The 17,468-nt window shown below is 44.8% G+C and overlaps 1 protein-coding gene across 3 annotated transcripts in view; it reads left to right on the plus strand.

The window, feature by feature from the left end:
- LOC140619641 (immunoglobulin lambda-1 light chain-like) overlaps nt 1-17,468 on the plus strand; it is a 222,599-nt gene that overhangs the window by 74,292 nt on the left and 130,839 nt on the right. Inside the window, exon 3 of one of the 3 annotated variants that reach the window (XM_072803384.1) lies at nt 15,473-15,495. The exons of 1 other annotated variant lie outside the window; for it this stretch is intronic. In XM_072803384.1, coding sequence (XP_072659485.1) covers nt 15,473-15,495 — 23 coding nt within the window. The remainder of the gene's footprint in view (nt 1-15,472; nt 15,496-17,468) is intronic. One more of the 3 variants, XM_072803385.1, reaches the window with a different exon arrangement.

The raw sequence follows: 17,468 nt of genomic DNA on the forward strand, positions 1-17,468 counted from the left end.
AGAGTTAGGAGTCTTTATGTTCTGTCTCCCTTTCTGATATTTCCCACGCATTTCTTCTCCCTTCCCTCATATTCCCTTTCACTATTATTTATATTCCCTAAATGAATGAGAACATACACTGTTTGTCCTTCTCCGATTGACTTATTTCACTCAGCATAATGCCCTCCAGTTCCATCCACGTTGAAGCAAATGGTGGGTATTTGTAGCTTTCTAATGGCTGAGTAATATTCTATTGTGTACATAGACCACATCTTCTTTATCCATTCATCTTTCGATGGACACCGAAGCTCCTTCCACAACTTCTTCATCACTCTTCTGTATAAGGGCATCCTGATTCCAACCATAGCTTGGCTATTGGGGACATTGCTGTGTGAACATTGGTGTGCAGGGGTCATTTCATTTCATTAAATTTCTGTCTTTGGGGTAAATACCCTGTAGTGCAATGGCTGCATCCTATGGTGGCTCTATTCTCACTTATTAGGGAGACTCATTTTAGACATAAGGACACGTAGAGCCTGAAAATAAAAGGTTGGAGAACCATTTACCATTCAAATGGTCCTCAAAAGAAAGCAGGGGTAGCCATCCTTATATCAGATAAACTAAAATATATCCGAAAGACAGTAGTGAGTGATGAAGAGGGACACTATATCATACTTAAAGGATCTATCCAACAAGAGGACTTAACAATCCTCAATATATATGCCCCGAATGTGGGAGCTGCCAAATATATCAATCAATTAATGACCAAAGTTAAGACATACTTAGACAATAATACACTTATACAAGGTGACTTCAATCTAGTGCTTTCTACACTTGATAGGTCTTCTAAGGACAACATTTCCAAAAAACAAGAACTTTAAATGATACTCTGGACCAGGTGCATTTCACAGATATCTACAGAACTTTATATCTAAAGAGAACCGAACACACATTCTTCTCCAGTGGACATGGAACTTTCTCCAGAATAGACCACATACTGGGTCACAAATCGGGTCTGAACCGATACCAAAAGATTGGGATTGTCCTCTGCATATTCTCAAACCAAAATGCCTTGAAATTAGAACTAAATCACAACAAGAAGTTTGGAAGGACCTCAAACACGTGGAGGTTAAGGACCATCGTTTTAAAAGATGAAAGGGTCAACCAGGAAATTAAGGAAGAATTAAAAAGATTCGTGGAAACTGAGAATGAAGATACAACCGTTCAAAATCTTTGGGATGCAGCAAAAGCAGTCCTCAGGGGAAAATACATCGCAAAACAAGCATCCATTCAAAAAGTGGAAAGAACTAAAAAACAAAACGAAACTTGCACCTAAAGGAGCTGGAGAAAAAGCAACAAATAGATCCTACACCCAGCAGAAGAAGAGAGTTAATAAAGATTCCAGTAGAACTCAATAAAGTCGAGACCAGAAGAACTGTGGAACAGATCAACAAAACCAGGCGTTTGTTCTTTGAAAGAATTAATAAGATAGATAAACCATTAGCCAGCCTTATTAAAAAGAATACAAAAGACTCAAAATAATAAAATCATGAATGAGAAAGGAGAGATCACTACCAACACCAACGAGATACAAATGATCTTAAAAACTTATTATGAGCAGCTATACACCAATAAATTAGGCAATCTAGAAGAAATGGACACATTTTTGGAAAACCAAAACGTACCAAAACTGGAACAGGAAGAAATAGAAAACCTGAACAGGCCAATAACCAGGGAGGAAATTGAAGCAGTCATCAAAAACCTCCCAAGACACAAATGTCCAGGGCCAAATGGCTTCCCCGGGGAATTCTATCAAATGTTTAAAGAAGAAACCATACCTATTCTACAAAAGCTGTTTGGAAAGATAGAAAGAGATGGAGTACTTCCAAATTCGTGCTATGAGGCCCGCATCACATTAATTCCAGAATCAAAGACGCCACCAAAAAGGACAATTATAGACCAATATCCCTGATGAAAACGGATGCAAAAATTCTCAATAAGATACTAGCCAATAGGATCCAACAATACATTCAGAAGATTATTCGCCATGACCAAGTGGGATTTATCCCCGGGATGTAAAGCTGGTTCAACACTTGTAAAACAATCAATGTGATTGATCATATCAGCAAAAGAAAAAACAAGAACCATATAACATGTTCTTTATCCCATCATCTGTCGTTGGACATTTTGGCTCTTTTCAGTTTGACTGTTGTGGACATTTGTGATAAGAACATTAAGGTGCAGCTATCCAGTCATTTCTCCACATCTCTATCTTTGGGGAATATACCCAGTGGTGTTAATTGCTAGATCATAGGCTATCTCTAATCTTCCTGAAGAACCACAATATTAAAAAAAAAAAAAAAAAAAAAGAACCACAATATTGATTCCCAGAGTTGGTGTGCCAGCTTCCATTCCTACCAACAGTGAAGAGGGATCTCCTTTCTCCACATCCGTGCCAATATTTGTTGTTTCCCATCTGGTTAATTTTAGCAATTCTAACGGGTGATATCACAATGTGGTTCTGATTGGTATTTCCCTGATGACAGGTGAGGTGGAGCATTTTTTGTTACCTGAGTTTTGGCTAAATGTAGGTCTTTTTGGAGAAATGTCAGTTCATATCTTTTGCCCGTTTCTTGACTGCATCGTTTGTTTTTGGGTCTTGTGTTTGATGAGGTTTTTATAGATCTTCCATACAAGCCCTTTATCTGGTATGCCATTTGCAAATATCTTATCCCTCTCTGTCAGTTGTGTTTTGGTTTGCTGTGACAACAAACCAAATAGTCTTTGAGATATTTGCTTTGCTGTGCAGATGCTATGTATCTTGAAGAAGGCCCAATAGTTTATTATTGTTTTGTTTCCCTCCCTTCAAGAAACGTGACTTGCAAGAAATTGTTGCCTGCGTTCTCCTCTAAGATTTTGATGGATTCCTGTCTCACATTTAGATGTTTCATCCATGTTGAGTTTATCTTTGTGTATGGTGTAAAAGAATGGTCTAGTTTCATTCTTCTGCATGTGGTTGTTCAACACTTGCAACATCATTTGTAAGACTGTCTTTTTCCTTTCAACATTCTGTCCTGTTTTGTTAAAGCTTAGCCGACTATACAGTTAAAGGCTTTATCTGGGTTCTCTATTCTGTTACTTTGTTCTACATGTGTGTTTTTGGGCCATGATCATGCTGTCTTGATGATCACAGCTTTGTAGTAGAGTTTGAAGAGAGGCATTGTGATGCCACACCTTAATTTTCTTTTTCAATGTACCTCTGGTTATTCAAGGTTTTTCTAGTTCTACACAGATCTTAGGATTATTTGTTCTAACTCTGTGGGGAAAAGGGTCCATGGCGTTATGACAGGGATTGCAATGAATGTGTAGATTGCTCTGGGTAGCATAGACATTTTAACAATATGCATTCTTCCAATCCATGAGCATGGAATGTTTCCCATCTCCTTGTGAATTCATCAATGTCTTTCATAAGTGTTCTGTACTTTTAAGGTACAGATCCCTTATCTCTTAGGTTAGGTTTATTCCTAGGTATCTTATTGGTTTTGGTGCAATTGAAATAAAGGGTCCCAGGATTGAGCCCTGTATCTCACTTCTTGCTCAGCAAAGAGACTGCTTCTCACTTTCTTGCTGCCCCTCCCCTAACTCATGCTCTCTCGTTCTCTCACTGTCTCCCTCTCACTTCCTCTCTCAAGTAAATAAATAAAATCTTAGAAAGAAAAGAAATACAAATGGAATTTGCCTTGTTTTTCCAGCTTTATTTAGATCTACATATATAATCTTGTGTGAGTTGAAGGTATGCAACATGATGTGATACACATATATGTGGTAACACGATGACCCCAAATATGATTAGTTTAACCATCCATCACTATATACACTTGACTTTCTGTTCTGTGTCTGTGTGGTGAGAACATCCAAGATCTGCTGTTTTCACAACTTTCAAGGACACAATACAGTATTGTTACCTATAGCCACCAAGCTGCACATTACATCCCAATAACTTACTCATCTTATAACTGGAAGCCTGTACTCTTTGATCAGCATCTTGTCATTTCTCCCACCCTCTGACCCTGGGAATTATCCATCTACTCTCTGTTCTTATGAGTTCATCCCTTTTAGATTCTACATACAAGTGAGATCATAGAGTATTGATTTTCTGTCTCACTTCTTTTACTTAACACATTGCCCTCCAACTTCATCCAAGCTGTCACAAATGGCAAGGTTCCCATTTTCTTTTAGAGCTAAATAATATTACTCTGTGTGTGTGTGTTTGGGTGTGTGTGTATGTCAATTGCTTTATCCATTCATCTATGGATGTACACTTAGGTTGTGTTCTTGTCTTGGTGATTATGAATGATGGTACAATGAACATAGCGATGCAGATATATCTTTGAGATATGATTTCATTTCTTTGCATTTATATGTAAAAATGGGATAACTGGGTCATATTGTGGTTCTGTTTTCATATTATTGAGGAACCTGCGTGAGTTTTCCATACCGTCTGCACCAATTTATGTTAGATTAGGATTTGCACATGCTGAATCTCCATTGCCCAGCCACTACCAGATGAATGAACATAGGTTAAATGTGGGTTGATAGGGTTAGAAATGAATAGGATGGCGCGGTTTTTGCAGTCTCTACTATCTTGCCCATGGGGTTACATAACATGCCCATTTACATTGTGGTCTACAAACAACTTGCTGACTACATCAGTGACCTGAGAGTAGAGCTGTGTGCAGTGTCCACCTCCACTGAAGAAGACATTTTCCATGGCATGAAACAGTAAACACACAAGTGCTTGGTTTCCGGTAACAATTTCTTGGATTTAGAGAAAAGAAACCCTTCAGGGAAACCATAATGCAAAAGGAAATCTGACACTTTCTCAGCTCCTTGGGCCTCAGTGAGGAAGGGACTCAACAAGATCCAAGGTCATGGTGATCTTCAGGGAAATTCACATCAGGAAAAGCTGGTCCTACCCAGGGGAAAAGCAAGTTATTGACCAAGCAGTGCTGGAAAGTTCCAGGGGAACTCTCATTGTGCTTTCAAAACTAAGACATGGCCTATGTTTAATGCTCCAGAAATTTCTCTCTCCTTTTACAAAAGCAAGTGACTGCTATTGGAGCTTTACAGAACAGCTGGTCCAACAGAATTAAATTCAAAACACATATATAGGTAAACGTTTGCCATTACCAACATTTCAAAAAGGAAAAAAATGAGTAGAATTTCTTTTCATAATATATTCTGTTATGTTTAATACTTGAAAATATGACCACTTCAATATGAATTAAATATTAAATGATTGATGTATTTACATTATTTTTATGCTATTTTTATGCTAAGTCTATGAAATCTGGTGGGTCCTGAGGAACTATAGCTCATCTCTATTGGGACTACCCACATTTCATTCTCAACATCTATCTACAGCTTCTGATGCACAGTGGACAGGGTAGGTTTATTGCATGATGTTTCCTAAGGGTAAATATCCTTGCAGTATAGACTCACAGCCAACAAGCGGTTTTTTCCAGGAACATACTGACTCCAACACCATGAAGACCTCAGCACCCTTCCGAACAGACTCAGGGAGGACAGACACTGGAAGAAAGAAGGGAAGGTCATGACAGGAGAGGCCCAAGATGGTTGGGATAAGGGGAAAAGGAGCATGGTAAGAGGACAGGGCAGGGACGGATGGTAACTCAGGCTCTGGGTTGTGTCTTGCATTGGAAACGACTTGCTCATCATTTGGTGAGGTTGAGAAAATCATTCTGTCAATGTTAGTTTCCTCATTTAAACAACCAATGGAACGTTTGGCATTAATCATGCAGCTGTTGTTGTTTTTTTGTTTAATTTCTCAATGAGGTGGAACATATAAACACTCAACAAGAGTCTAGCATCTATTGAGGACTCAAAAGTAGTCATTCTGTGGCACTAGCAACACATGTAGGGTGACAACCTGGGGTCACCAGAGGGAACTGTGAGTCTTTTTTTTTTTTTATGATAGTCATACAGAGAGAGAGAGAGAGAGAGAGGCAGAGACATAGGCAGAGGGAGAAGCAGGCTCCATGCACCGGGAGCCTGATGTGGGATTCGATCCTGGGTCTCCAGGATCGCGCCCTGGGCCAAAGGCAGGCGCCAAACCGCTGCGCCACCCGGGGATCCCTTGTTTTGGGACCCTAAGAAGTCCAAATCCCGTGGGCTATGCTCAAGTGCAAAGAGTGTGACTTCTTCCTGTAAAGATACTTGTGTAAAATCAACTCTCCACTCTTGAAACTCACACCTGGTCCTTCTTCTGACCTCAGGAAATTACCAGCGTGAGGCTCTTGGGCACAGGGTTCAGACAAGAAGTTATTTAGACAGACACACTGAAGAATGGAGAATAGATTTGCATCTCATGCTCCTCCTTCTCTGAACTGCAAAAAGAGGATAAGATGGGAGTTGGAGAGGACATACCCAGGTGAGAAGTCTCAGAGCAGAACTCCTTGAAGCCTCTCCCCATCTTGGACTGGGTTCCCTTTTACATCCTGCCCTTCATTTTCTCTACAGGTCTCGATTCCCCCTCCCTGACATTTCCCTCCAAGCATGGTGCCCCTGGACCTCTGTCCAGTATCTGGTACATTCAACATCATTCTTATCGTTTGTGTTTTCAGGTTTCTGTGCATTGCCCGTGCTGACCCAGCCTACAAATGCATCTGCCTCCCTGGAAGAGTCGGTCAAGCTGACCTGCACTTTCAGCAGTGAGCACAGCAATTACATTGTTCGATGGTATCAACAACAACCAGGGAAGGCCCCTCGGTATCTGATGTATGTCAGGAGTGATGGAAGCTACAACAGGGGGGACCAGATCCCCAGTCACTTTTCAGGCTCCAGCTCTGGGGCTGACCGCTATTTAACCATCTCCAACATCAAGTCTGAAGATGAGGCTGAGTATTATTACTGTGGTGCAGACTATAAAATCAGTGACCAATACGGTTAAGCCACAGTGACACAGACAAATAGGGAAGTGAGGACAAAACCTCTCACCCTCACTCTTTTCTTCCCTGTGGGGATTCAGGGGAGCTGCTGCCTGTCCCTCTCCAAGGCCCTGAGACCTTTGACTCTTCTTGCAACCCCTGCCATCCTGTACCTCAGTTCCAAGACTCAGGTCAAAATTTAGGTCATTTTGACACTGAACATTCTCTTTCCTCTGCATAATGCTTGATAAGATCATACCTATCCAGGCAAGAATTTGAGTCTAAGGGGGACATATGAGCTTAGGACCCCATAAGCCGTCAGACCCAGTGCATACATGATGGGTCCCTGTTCAAGGAATGGACAGAGATCTCAGGGTTCTGGAGTTGATCGAGGAGGTGGATTCAGTGAATATCTTCACTGTATCTTCATCATGAAGTATAATAGGACCCGTGCTAGTGTTGAATATTCAAAAGGACCAAGAGAGCTGAGCAGATCAGCGGTCCTGCCCCCTGAGCCTCCAGGCCCGGCAGACGGAGAGCTCTGTAGTTACTGCGGGGGCTGAATCCAGGGCTCTAGAGCTGGCCGCCGCCACTGCGGTTGTTCCTCCTGGGGCCTCACGGGGTAAACAACCCCCACTGAGCCCTGCGCCAGGCAGGGGGCAGAGCAGCTCCCCCAAGTGCTAACACCTGAAAATAAGCACAACAGGCGCCTCCCCCAGAAGACCAGCTAGATGGATAAGTTCCAGGGGAAGTGAAGGGACTTAAAGTATACAGAATCAGAAGACACTCCCCCATGGTTTTTTTGTTTGTTTTGTTTTGCTTTGCTTTGCTTTTTCCTTTGTTTGCTTCCCCCACCCCCTTTTTCCCCTTTCTTTCTTTTTCTTTCTCTTTTTCTTCTCTTTTTTCTTCTTTTCTTCCTTTTTTCTTTTTCTCTTTTCTTTCCCTCTTTCTCTCCTCTCCATTTCCCCTTTTCCCAATACAACCGGTTTTTGGCCACTCTGCACTGAGCAAAATGACTAGAAGGAGAACCTCACCACAAAAGAAAAAATCAGAAACAGTCCTCTCTCCCATAGAGTTACAAAATCTGGATTACAATTCAATGTCAGAAAGCCAATTCAGAAGCACTATTATACAGCTACTGGTGGCTCTAGAAAAAAGCATAAAGGACTCAAGAGACTTCATGACTGCAGAATTTAGATCCAATCAATTGAATGAGATGCAATCCAAACTAGAAGTCCTAATGACGAGCGTTAACGAGGCGGAAGAAGTGAATTACATAGAAGACAAGTTGATGGCATAGAGGGAAACCGAGGAAAAAGAGACAGCCAATTAAAAGACCATGAAGACAGATTAAGGGAAATAAACGACAGCCTGAGGAAGAAAAACCTACATTTAATTGGGGTTCCCGAGGGCGCTGAAAGGGACACAGGGTCAGAATAGGTATTTGAACAAATCATAGCTGAAAACTTTCCTAATCTGGGAAGGGAAACAGGCATTCAGATCCAGGAAATAGAGAGATCCCCCCCTAAAAACAATAAAAACCATTCAACACCTCGATATTTAATAGTGAAGCTTGCAAATTCCAAAGATAAAGAGAAGATCCTTAAAGCAGCAAGAGACAAGAAATCCCTGACTTTTATGGGAAGGATAATTAGGGTAACAACGGACCTCTCCACAGACACCTGGCAGGCCAGAAAGGGCTGGCAGGATTTATTCAGGGTCCTAAATGAGAAGAACATGGAACCAAGAATACTTTATCCAGCAAGGTTCTCATTCAAAATAGAAGGAGAGATAAAGAGCTTCCAAGACAGGCAGGAACCGAAAGAATATGTGACCTCCAAACCAGCTCTGCAAGAAATTTTAAGGGGGACTCTTAAAATGCCCCTTTAAGAAGAAGTTCAGTGGAACAATCCACAAAAACAAGGACTGAATAGATATCATGATGACACTAAACACATACTTTTCAATAGTAACTCTGAACGTGAATGGGCTTAATGACCCCATCAAAAGGCACAGGGTTTCAGACTGGATAAAAAAGCAGGACCCATCTACTTGCTGTCTACATGAGACTCATTTTAGACAGAAGAACACCTACAGCCTGAAAATAAAAGGTTGGAGAACCATTTACCATTCAAATGGTTCTCAAAAGAAAGCAGGGGTAGCCATTCTTATATGAGATAAAGTAAAATTTACCCCAAAGACTGTGGTGAGAGATGAAGAGTGACACTATATCATACTTAAAGGATCTATCCAACAAGAGGACTTAACAATCCTCAATATATATGCCCCGAATGTGGGAGCTGCCAAATATATCAATCAGTTAATTGCCAAAGTTAAGACATACTTAGACAATAATACACTTATACTTGGTGACTTCAATTTACTGCTTTCTACACTCGATAGGTCTTCTAAGCACAACATCTCCAAAGAAACGAGAGCTTTAAATGATACACTGGACCAGATGGATTTCACAGATATCTACAGAACTTTACATCTAAAGGCATCTGAATACACATTCTTCTCAAGTGCGCATGGAACATTCTCCAGAACAGACCACATACTGGGTCACAAATCGGGTCTGAACCGATACCAAAAGATTGGGATCGTCCCCTGCATATTCTCAGACCATAATGCCTTGAAATTAGAACGAAATCACAAAAAGAAGTATGGAAGGACATCAAAAACGTGGACGTTAAGGACCATCTTGCTATAAGAGGAGACGGTCAATCAGGATATTAAGGAAGAATTAAAAAGATTCATGGAAACAAATGAAAATGAATATACAACCCTTCAAAATCTTTGGGATGCAGCAAAACAGTCCTAAGGGGGAAATACATAGCAATACAAGCATCCATTCAAAAACTGGAAAGAACTCAAATATAAAAGCTAACCTTACACATAAAGCAGCTAGAGAAAAAACAGCAGATGGACCCCATGCCCAGCAGAAGAAGAGAATTAATTAAAATTCGAGCAGAACTCAATGAAATCGAGACCAGAAGAACTGTGGAACAGATCAACAGAACCAGGAGTTGGTTCTTTGAAAGAATAATAAGATAGATAAACCATTAGCCAACCTTATTAAAAAGAAGAGAGAGGAGACTCAAATTAATAAAATCATGAATGAGAAAGGAGAGATCACTACCAACACCAAGGAAATACAAACGATTTTAAAAACATGAACAGCTATACGCCAATAAATTAGGCAATCTAGAAGAAATGGATGCATTCCTGGAAAGCCACAAACTACCAAAACTGGAACAGGAAGAAATAGAAAACCTGAACAGGCCAATAACCAGGGAGGAAATTGAAGCAGTCATCAAAAACCTCCCAAGACACAAGAGTCCAGAGCCAGATGGCTTACCAGGGGATTTCTATCAAATGTTTAAAGAAGAAACCATACCTATTCTACTAAAGCTATTTGGAAAGATAGAAAGAGATGGAGTACTTCCAAATTCGATCTATGAGGCCAGCATCACCTTAATTCCCAAACCAGACAAAGACCCCACCAAAAAGGAGAATTACAGACCAATATCCCTGATGAACATGGATGCAAAAATTCTCAACAAGATACTAGCCAATAGGATCCAACAGTACCTTAAGATAAGTATTCACCATGACCAAGTAGGATTTATCCCCGGGACACAAGGCTGGTTCAACACTCGTAAAACAATCAATGTGATTCATCATATCAGCAAGAGAAAAACCAAGAACCATATGATCCTCTCATTAGATACAGAGAAAGCATTTGACAAAATACAGCATGCATTCATGATCAAAAATCTTCAGAGTGTAGGGATAGAGGGAACTTTCCTCAACATCTTAAAAGCCATCTACGAAAACCCCACAGCAAATATCATTCTCAGTGGGAAAGCACTGGGAGCCTTTCCCCTAAGATCAGGAACAAGACAGGGATGTCCACTCTCACCACTGCTATTCAACATAGTACTGGAAGTCCTAGCCTCAGCAATCAGACAACAAAGACATTAAAGGCATTCAAATTGGCAAAGAAGAAGTCAAACTCTCCCTCTTTGCCGATGAGATGATACTCTACGTAGAAAACCCAAAAGCCTCCACCCCAAGATTGCTAGAACTCATACAGCAATTTGGTAGCGTGGCAGGATACAAAATCAATGCCCAGAAATCAATGGCATTTCTACACACAACAATGAGACTGAAGAAAGAGAAATCGAGAGATGAATGGATAAAGAAGATGTGGTCTATGTATACAATAGAATATTACTCACCCATTAGAAACGACAAGTACACACCATTTGCTTCAACGTGGATGGAACTGGAGGGTATTATGCTGAGTAAAGTAAGTCAATCGGAGAAGGACAAACAGTGTATGTTCTCATTCATGTGGGGAATATAAATAATAGTGAAAGGGAATATGAGGGAAGGGAGAAGAAATGCGTGGGAAACATCAGAAAGGGAGACAACATAAAGACTCCTAACTCTGGGAAACGAACTAGGGGTGGAGGAGAGGGGGGGGTGGGGGAGAGTGGGTGGCGGGCACTGAGGGGGACACTTGACGGGATGAGCAATGGGTGTTATTCTGTATGTTGGTAAATCGAACACCAATAAAAAATTAATTTATTAAAAAAAGCAAGCAATGTGATTGATCATATCAGCAAGAGAAAAAACACGAACCATAGGATCCTCTCAATAGACGCAGAGAAAGCCTTTGACAAAATACAGCCTTCGTTCCTGATCAAAACTCTTCAGAGTGTAGGGATAGAGGGAACATTCCTCTGCATCTTAAAAGCCATCTATGAAAAGCTCTACAGCCTATATCATTCTTAATGGGGAAACACTGGGAGCCTTTCTCCTAAGATCAGGAACACAACAGGGATGTCCACTCTCACCACTGCTATTCAACATAGTATTAGAAGTCCTAGCCTCAGCAATCAGGCAATAAATAAATAAATAAATAAATAAATAAATAACATTCAAATTGGCAAAGAAGAAGTCAAACTCTCCCTCTTCTCAGATGACATGATACTGTACACAGATTCCCAATTTCACCAAACCACAGACAAGGCTAATTTACAAATCATCCCATGCAAAATTCCAGGAGATATGGACTGGAATATTGAAAATGTGATAAATATAGTTTATCAATAATAAATAATACCAGTAATACCAGTAGGTGTAAAGATATGGGTGTTCAACTGAATCTACCACCAGAAGCATCATCCCTTCTTCTGATGACCAAACTGCATTAATAGGGAGCAGGAAGCACTGATGTTGATTCCTAAATACAAAAGATATGGTGGCTGTGGGATATCACACAGGTTTACTTGGCATTGACCCTTTCAAATGGGCCATACTTTGCACTGCACTCTCTATTTTGTAAACAAATAAAACAAAAAACAAAACAGTGGCCTAAGCCAGGACATTTATCACGGGGACAACTACAGGAATGGCAACTGTCCTGCTTCCTGCAGCATGTATACGACCTGTCTGTGCTGGGCTGGGCACAGCAGTGGGGCTGCTGCCTGTAGGAGGTTGGAAACCCTGGCACCCATCTCTTCTCATAGGACAGGGACTATGGGGTGACCAGCAGGAGGGAAGCTCCTGGTCAGGGTCCTCCTCCACCAGCAGGGGACAGCAGAGCTGCATCATGAGCAGCAGGACAGAGGCTGGGGCTGCCTAGGGGGAGATTCCCAGTAACACCAGGCCTCAAGTCAGCAGGGGTCAGGATCAGTCCTCACAGATTGTTGGGATGATCTTTCCTCTCTCCTCAGGCTGCAGAGACCGTATTCTGAGAGTCACAGCTTCATCCGGAGTATTGATGGGAGTCCTGACACAGGAGGAGGAAATGCAGGTCCTCCCACCGTCCACCAGTGATCCTGGGCATTTAACCTCTGTACTGGGCACATCCAGACACCCTGATGACTCGCTGTCAGCATCCTCATCCCTCCTCCAGCCCAAAGCTGACCCTGAGCTGCAGATTCTTGCTCAGGAACAGCTGAGGGAGGGAGAGCTGGGAACAGGGAGACCTTGGTGCCTGGAAGGGGTGTCAGCAGCCTCCCTGTGAGACTGTCTCCAGAGTGAGGTGGGTTCTTCTAGCTCAGGCCACAGCCCTGTCACGGGGCTGTCCCTGTGCAGTGACAGGATCTGCTCCCTGCAGGGACATTGTCTCAACTCCAGAGCTCACACCTGTGAGAATGTGTGACCTTGGGGACCCACACAAAGACCAGGAAGTCTAAAGACTGCTCCCAGTAGCTCTTCATGCCCTTCACTTGTTTACATGGAACACTGACGAAAAAATTAGCATGGCCAATTTCTGGTCTCCTGTGGGATGAGGGCTGTTGTAGGGATGAGAGCAGCACGTGTCTGCAGGTTAGACTTGGGAGGAATCTCCAACATCTGGGGGTTGGTGAACAAGTAAACTCCCCAGTAGATGAGATGAAGGAACCTCAGAAGCAGAGGGTTTCCCATTGATGTGACAGGCCAAGCTTGGTTCCACAGGGACTGTGGGGGATGCATAGGGGACGTGAGAGGCAGGAGGAGGTGGGTATTGAGGCCACAGGACCACCACTTCCCTGAATCAGGGGTTCTCTGCATCTCTCAGCCGACCCACATCACCCCCCAAACAGACTCCTGCAGGGCCCTGAGATAGCCCAGCACAGCACTCCAGCAATGTCGTTTCCAACAGTCATAAGGTCAGATTCCAGGAATTTGACTGTGATGTCAGAAATTGGAAACCAACGGGTGCTTTTCATTTTTTTTTAAAGAAAAAGATTTATTTATTTGAGAGAGAGAACAAGTAGGGGGAAGGGCAGAGGGAGAGGGAGAAGACCCTGTTAAGCAGGGAGCCCAATGCAGGACTTGAGCCCAAGACCCTGAGACAAGACCCTACCAGAAGGCAGGTGTTTAACCAATTCAGCCACCTAAGTGCCCCTCAAAGGTGCCTTTAGGACCAGAAAGCTTTATGGAGGCAGCTGAGGACTCTGCTATCCTTCTCAGTCACCTGTTCTGCCTCTCAAATGGCTAACACAGTTAGAGCCCCATGGAGGATTACATTTGCATAACTACTAAGGATCACTGCCTCTTGTGACTGGAGGGAATAAAAGAAGCCTGGGTGAGCCTGCCCTGCACTGGGTCTCAGGAAGCAGAGCTCTGGGCACGCCCACCATGGCCTGGACCCCTTTCCTGCTCCCCATCCTCACCCTCTGCACAGGTGCTGTCCCTGGGCCTGCCCAACCCCTCGGCCCCCACAGGATGGAGATGGGTCTGACCTGAACCCTGAGCTCAGCCTCAGCAAAGCCTCACAATTGGGTCCCTAGGATAAGCCCCTGGGCCTCACACCAAGCCCTCCTCTCCTGTCTTTCATGCTCCATGGCCTCCACTGGGCTGAATCAGCCTCCCTCCGTGTTGGTGGCCCTGGGACAGATGGCAACAAACACCTGCTCCGGAGATGTCTTAGGGAAAAGATATGCATATTGTTACCAGCAGAAGCCAAGCCAAGCCCCTGTGCTCCTAATCAATAAAAATAATGAGCTGGGTTCTGGGATCCCTGACCGATTCTCTGGCTCCAACTCGGGCAACACGGCCACCCTGACCATCAGTGGGGCCCGGGCCGAGGACGAGGCTGACTATTGCTGTCAGTCCTATGACAGCAGTGGAAATGCTCACAGTGACACAGACAGATGGGGAAGTGAGACAAATCCCCTTCTCCGTCTGAGTCATTCTCTCCTCTGGTGATAGGAGGCCTATGGACAAGCATGGGGCAGGTCTGACCCAGGCTCTCATATGTGAAGTTCCCTGGGCTCACCACCACCCCCTGCTTACCAGGAGCTCTGCACAGGGACGGACAATGGGGCATTTGTGCTGACAGACTCGGTCGCCCTGGTCTCTGGGCCTGGGTATGAATTGGAAATCTGGGGTGGGAAAAAGACACGGGGAGCCTTCTCTCTAGTGCACCTATCTCTACTTTCTCCGGTGCTATGAGCCACTCTACACACAACTGACCAGGATCAATGTCCAAATTTCCCAGAACTGCTGAGCTCCTAAAGCCCTAGGCCATAAGTGAGACCCCTCCACCTGCATGGAACAGATGGGGACAGTAGACACAGGGGTCACCCACACTGCTCTTCAGGACTCACAAGCCCCCCACTGCTGCCTGGAGCCTCTGACAGCTCACAGGGGTGCAACTCGTGGGGAAGTGCTGTAGGCCCTGAGATTTGCTGCCCCATGATCTGTCTCTTCTCAGAGAGCCTGAGAATAATGATGTCCTGATGCCTGGATCCCTGTCCTGCCTTATGCTCCCAGGTCCTGAAACATCCCAAGGATAGAGCTCTCTTCAGGAAGGAGGCCTCATCTGAAGGCTAATCTCTGTGGGTTGCTCTCCTTCTGCCCAAGATGATATCCCTTCTCCTTCCAGATTTTTTACACAGGCACTTCTCCATCTCAGAATCTATAGAGATAGCAACAGGCCGACAGGGATCCTTGAGCGATTCTCTGGCGCCAACACGGGGAACATGGCCACCCTGACCATCAGCGGGGCCCTGGCCGTGGACGAGGCTGACTATTACTGCCAGGTGTGGGACAGCAGTGCTAAGGCTCACAGTGACACAGGCAGATGGGGAAGTGAGACAGAAAGCCTTTCTCCCATCTGTGTCACCCTCCCCTCCACCCCGGGGTTGGTCACAGAGCAAGAGCAGGTCTGCCTCAGGCCCCCTCATCTGAGGTCCCCAACACTACTTCCTACCCAGTCGCCAGCAGGTCTGCACCTGGAGGTTCAGGAGAGCATTTACAGCTCACAGCACTAATTTGCCCTGGTTCTTGGGCCTGGCTGTGAACAGGGGCCTCAGGGGCTGGGGAGAAAAAGACACAGGGGGACCTGGGCCAGGGGCCATGCACCTGTATTTCCATTGCCATCTTGGGCTAGTGCTCTTCCAAATGACCAGGCTGAGCACTCCAGTGTTTCAACTCAGCAGAGCTGCTGACACCCTGGGGACCTTGGTGGAGCCTTCCCTCCCTGAGTGGACCCATCAGGAGCAGGAGACATCGAGGGTCACAGACACCTCTCTTCTGGCTCACATGGCCCCCCACTGCCTGGAGCCCCTGACAGCTCACAGGGTACACTAGGTAACCCCATACCGGGCAGGTAGTGTTCCCGGGGGCATCACCCAACCCCAGAATACACTCGTGTGGCTGGACACAGACTATATATTTTAAAGATTTTCTTTATTTATACATGAAAGACAGGGAACAGGGCCTCCTTAACCATCATTGGGGCCTGGGCCTACGACGAGTCTGACTATTACGGTGAGGTGTGGGACAGCAGTGCTAAGGCTCACAGTGACACAGGCCGAGAGGGAAGTGAGACACAAACCCCTCCCCTATCATTGTCACCCTCTCCTCTGGCCCCAGGAGGCCTGTCTGTGCACAGAGGAGGTGCAGGTGTGACTCAGGCCCCCTCCTGTGTGATTCCCAAGGGTCCCACTCCCCCAGTCCTCCAGGCAGGCTCTGTACAGGGAGCTTCAGGGGCTAATGGAAGGTTGACAGGACTAGGCTGTCTCGTGTCTCTCCTGGGGATGAATCCCAGACAGAAGGCCTGGGTGGAAGGAAGACACAGAGAGACTTTCAATTCCATACTGTTGTCACTGGGCTACATTTTTTCCCCAACGATCCTGGATTAAAAACCAGAAATTCCCAGTTCAGCTGGGCTCCTGAAACCCAGGTCCTCAGCATCTGGGATTCTGAGTGGAGCAGACAAGTGCAGCAGACACTGTAGGTCGCCTCCATCCCCTCTTCTGACACCACTCACCCACTCACCCCTGCAGGCCCTCTCACAGCTCACAGAGCTGCTCCTAACAGCCAAGTGCTATGGTTCACAAATCTGTCTCCCCAGGGTTCAACCCCTAGAGACATTCTGTTGAAATATGGCCTGAGTCCACGATCCAAGGCCCTGCCTCAGGGTCAGAGGTCCAGGAAGGTTCCACCTTCCTGCAGGAAGGGGACCTCATCTGATGTCTCAATGTGGGCGTCTCTCCTTCTGCTCAGACTAACCTCTTCAAGTCCTCCCAGATTTCCTACACATGTGCTTCTCCAACTCAGTCTCCTTCAGGAACCCAGCGCAGGAAGGCTACCATCCCTGACAGGTCCTCGGAGACCCGAGGAGGCCACTTCGTACCTACAAACGGGGGTTTCTCCCTCAGGTGACCAATGTACCCGTTCAGTCCCTAGACCATACCTTGTATTTTTATACAATGAAAAAAGATCCAGACACACTGGGTGCTCTGGGTTTTGAAAGGCAATAGGAGAGGCACATCCATTGGATGGTGAAAGGGGGACGTTGGGTAGTTGCTGCTGCCTATAAAGTGACCAGAAGAAGCGCAACCACAGAAGTGAGACGAAACACGGGTGATGCTTCACTTCTATCCTCAAATCTTGTTCAAAGATTTCCCTTTACCCCCACCCTACCCAGATACATGGATGGAAAACATTTCTGTGAAATACAGGTCAGCCTGTCAACAGTGACAATATGACACCACAGTCGACCCTCAACCCCACGAAATTTGTTCAGAGCAC

Source organism: Canis lupus, chromosome 27, assembly GCF_048164855.1.
Source record: "Canis lupus baileyi chromosome 27, mCanLup2.hap1, whole genome shotgun sequence".
NCBI classification, from domain to species: Eukaryota; Metazoa; Chordata; class Mammalia; order Carnivora; family Canidae; genus Canis; species Canis lupus.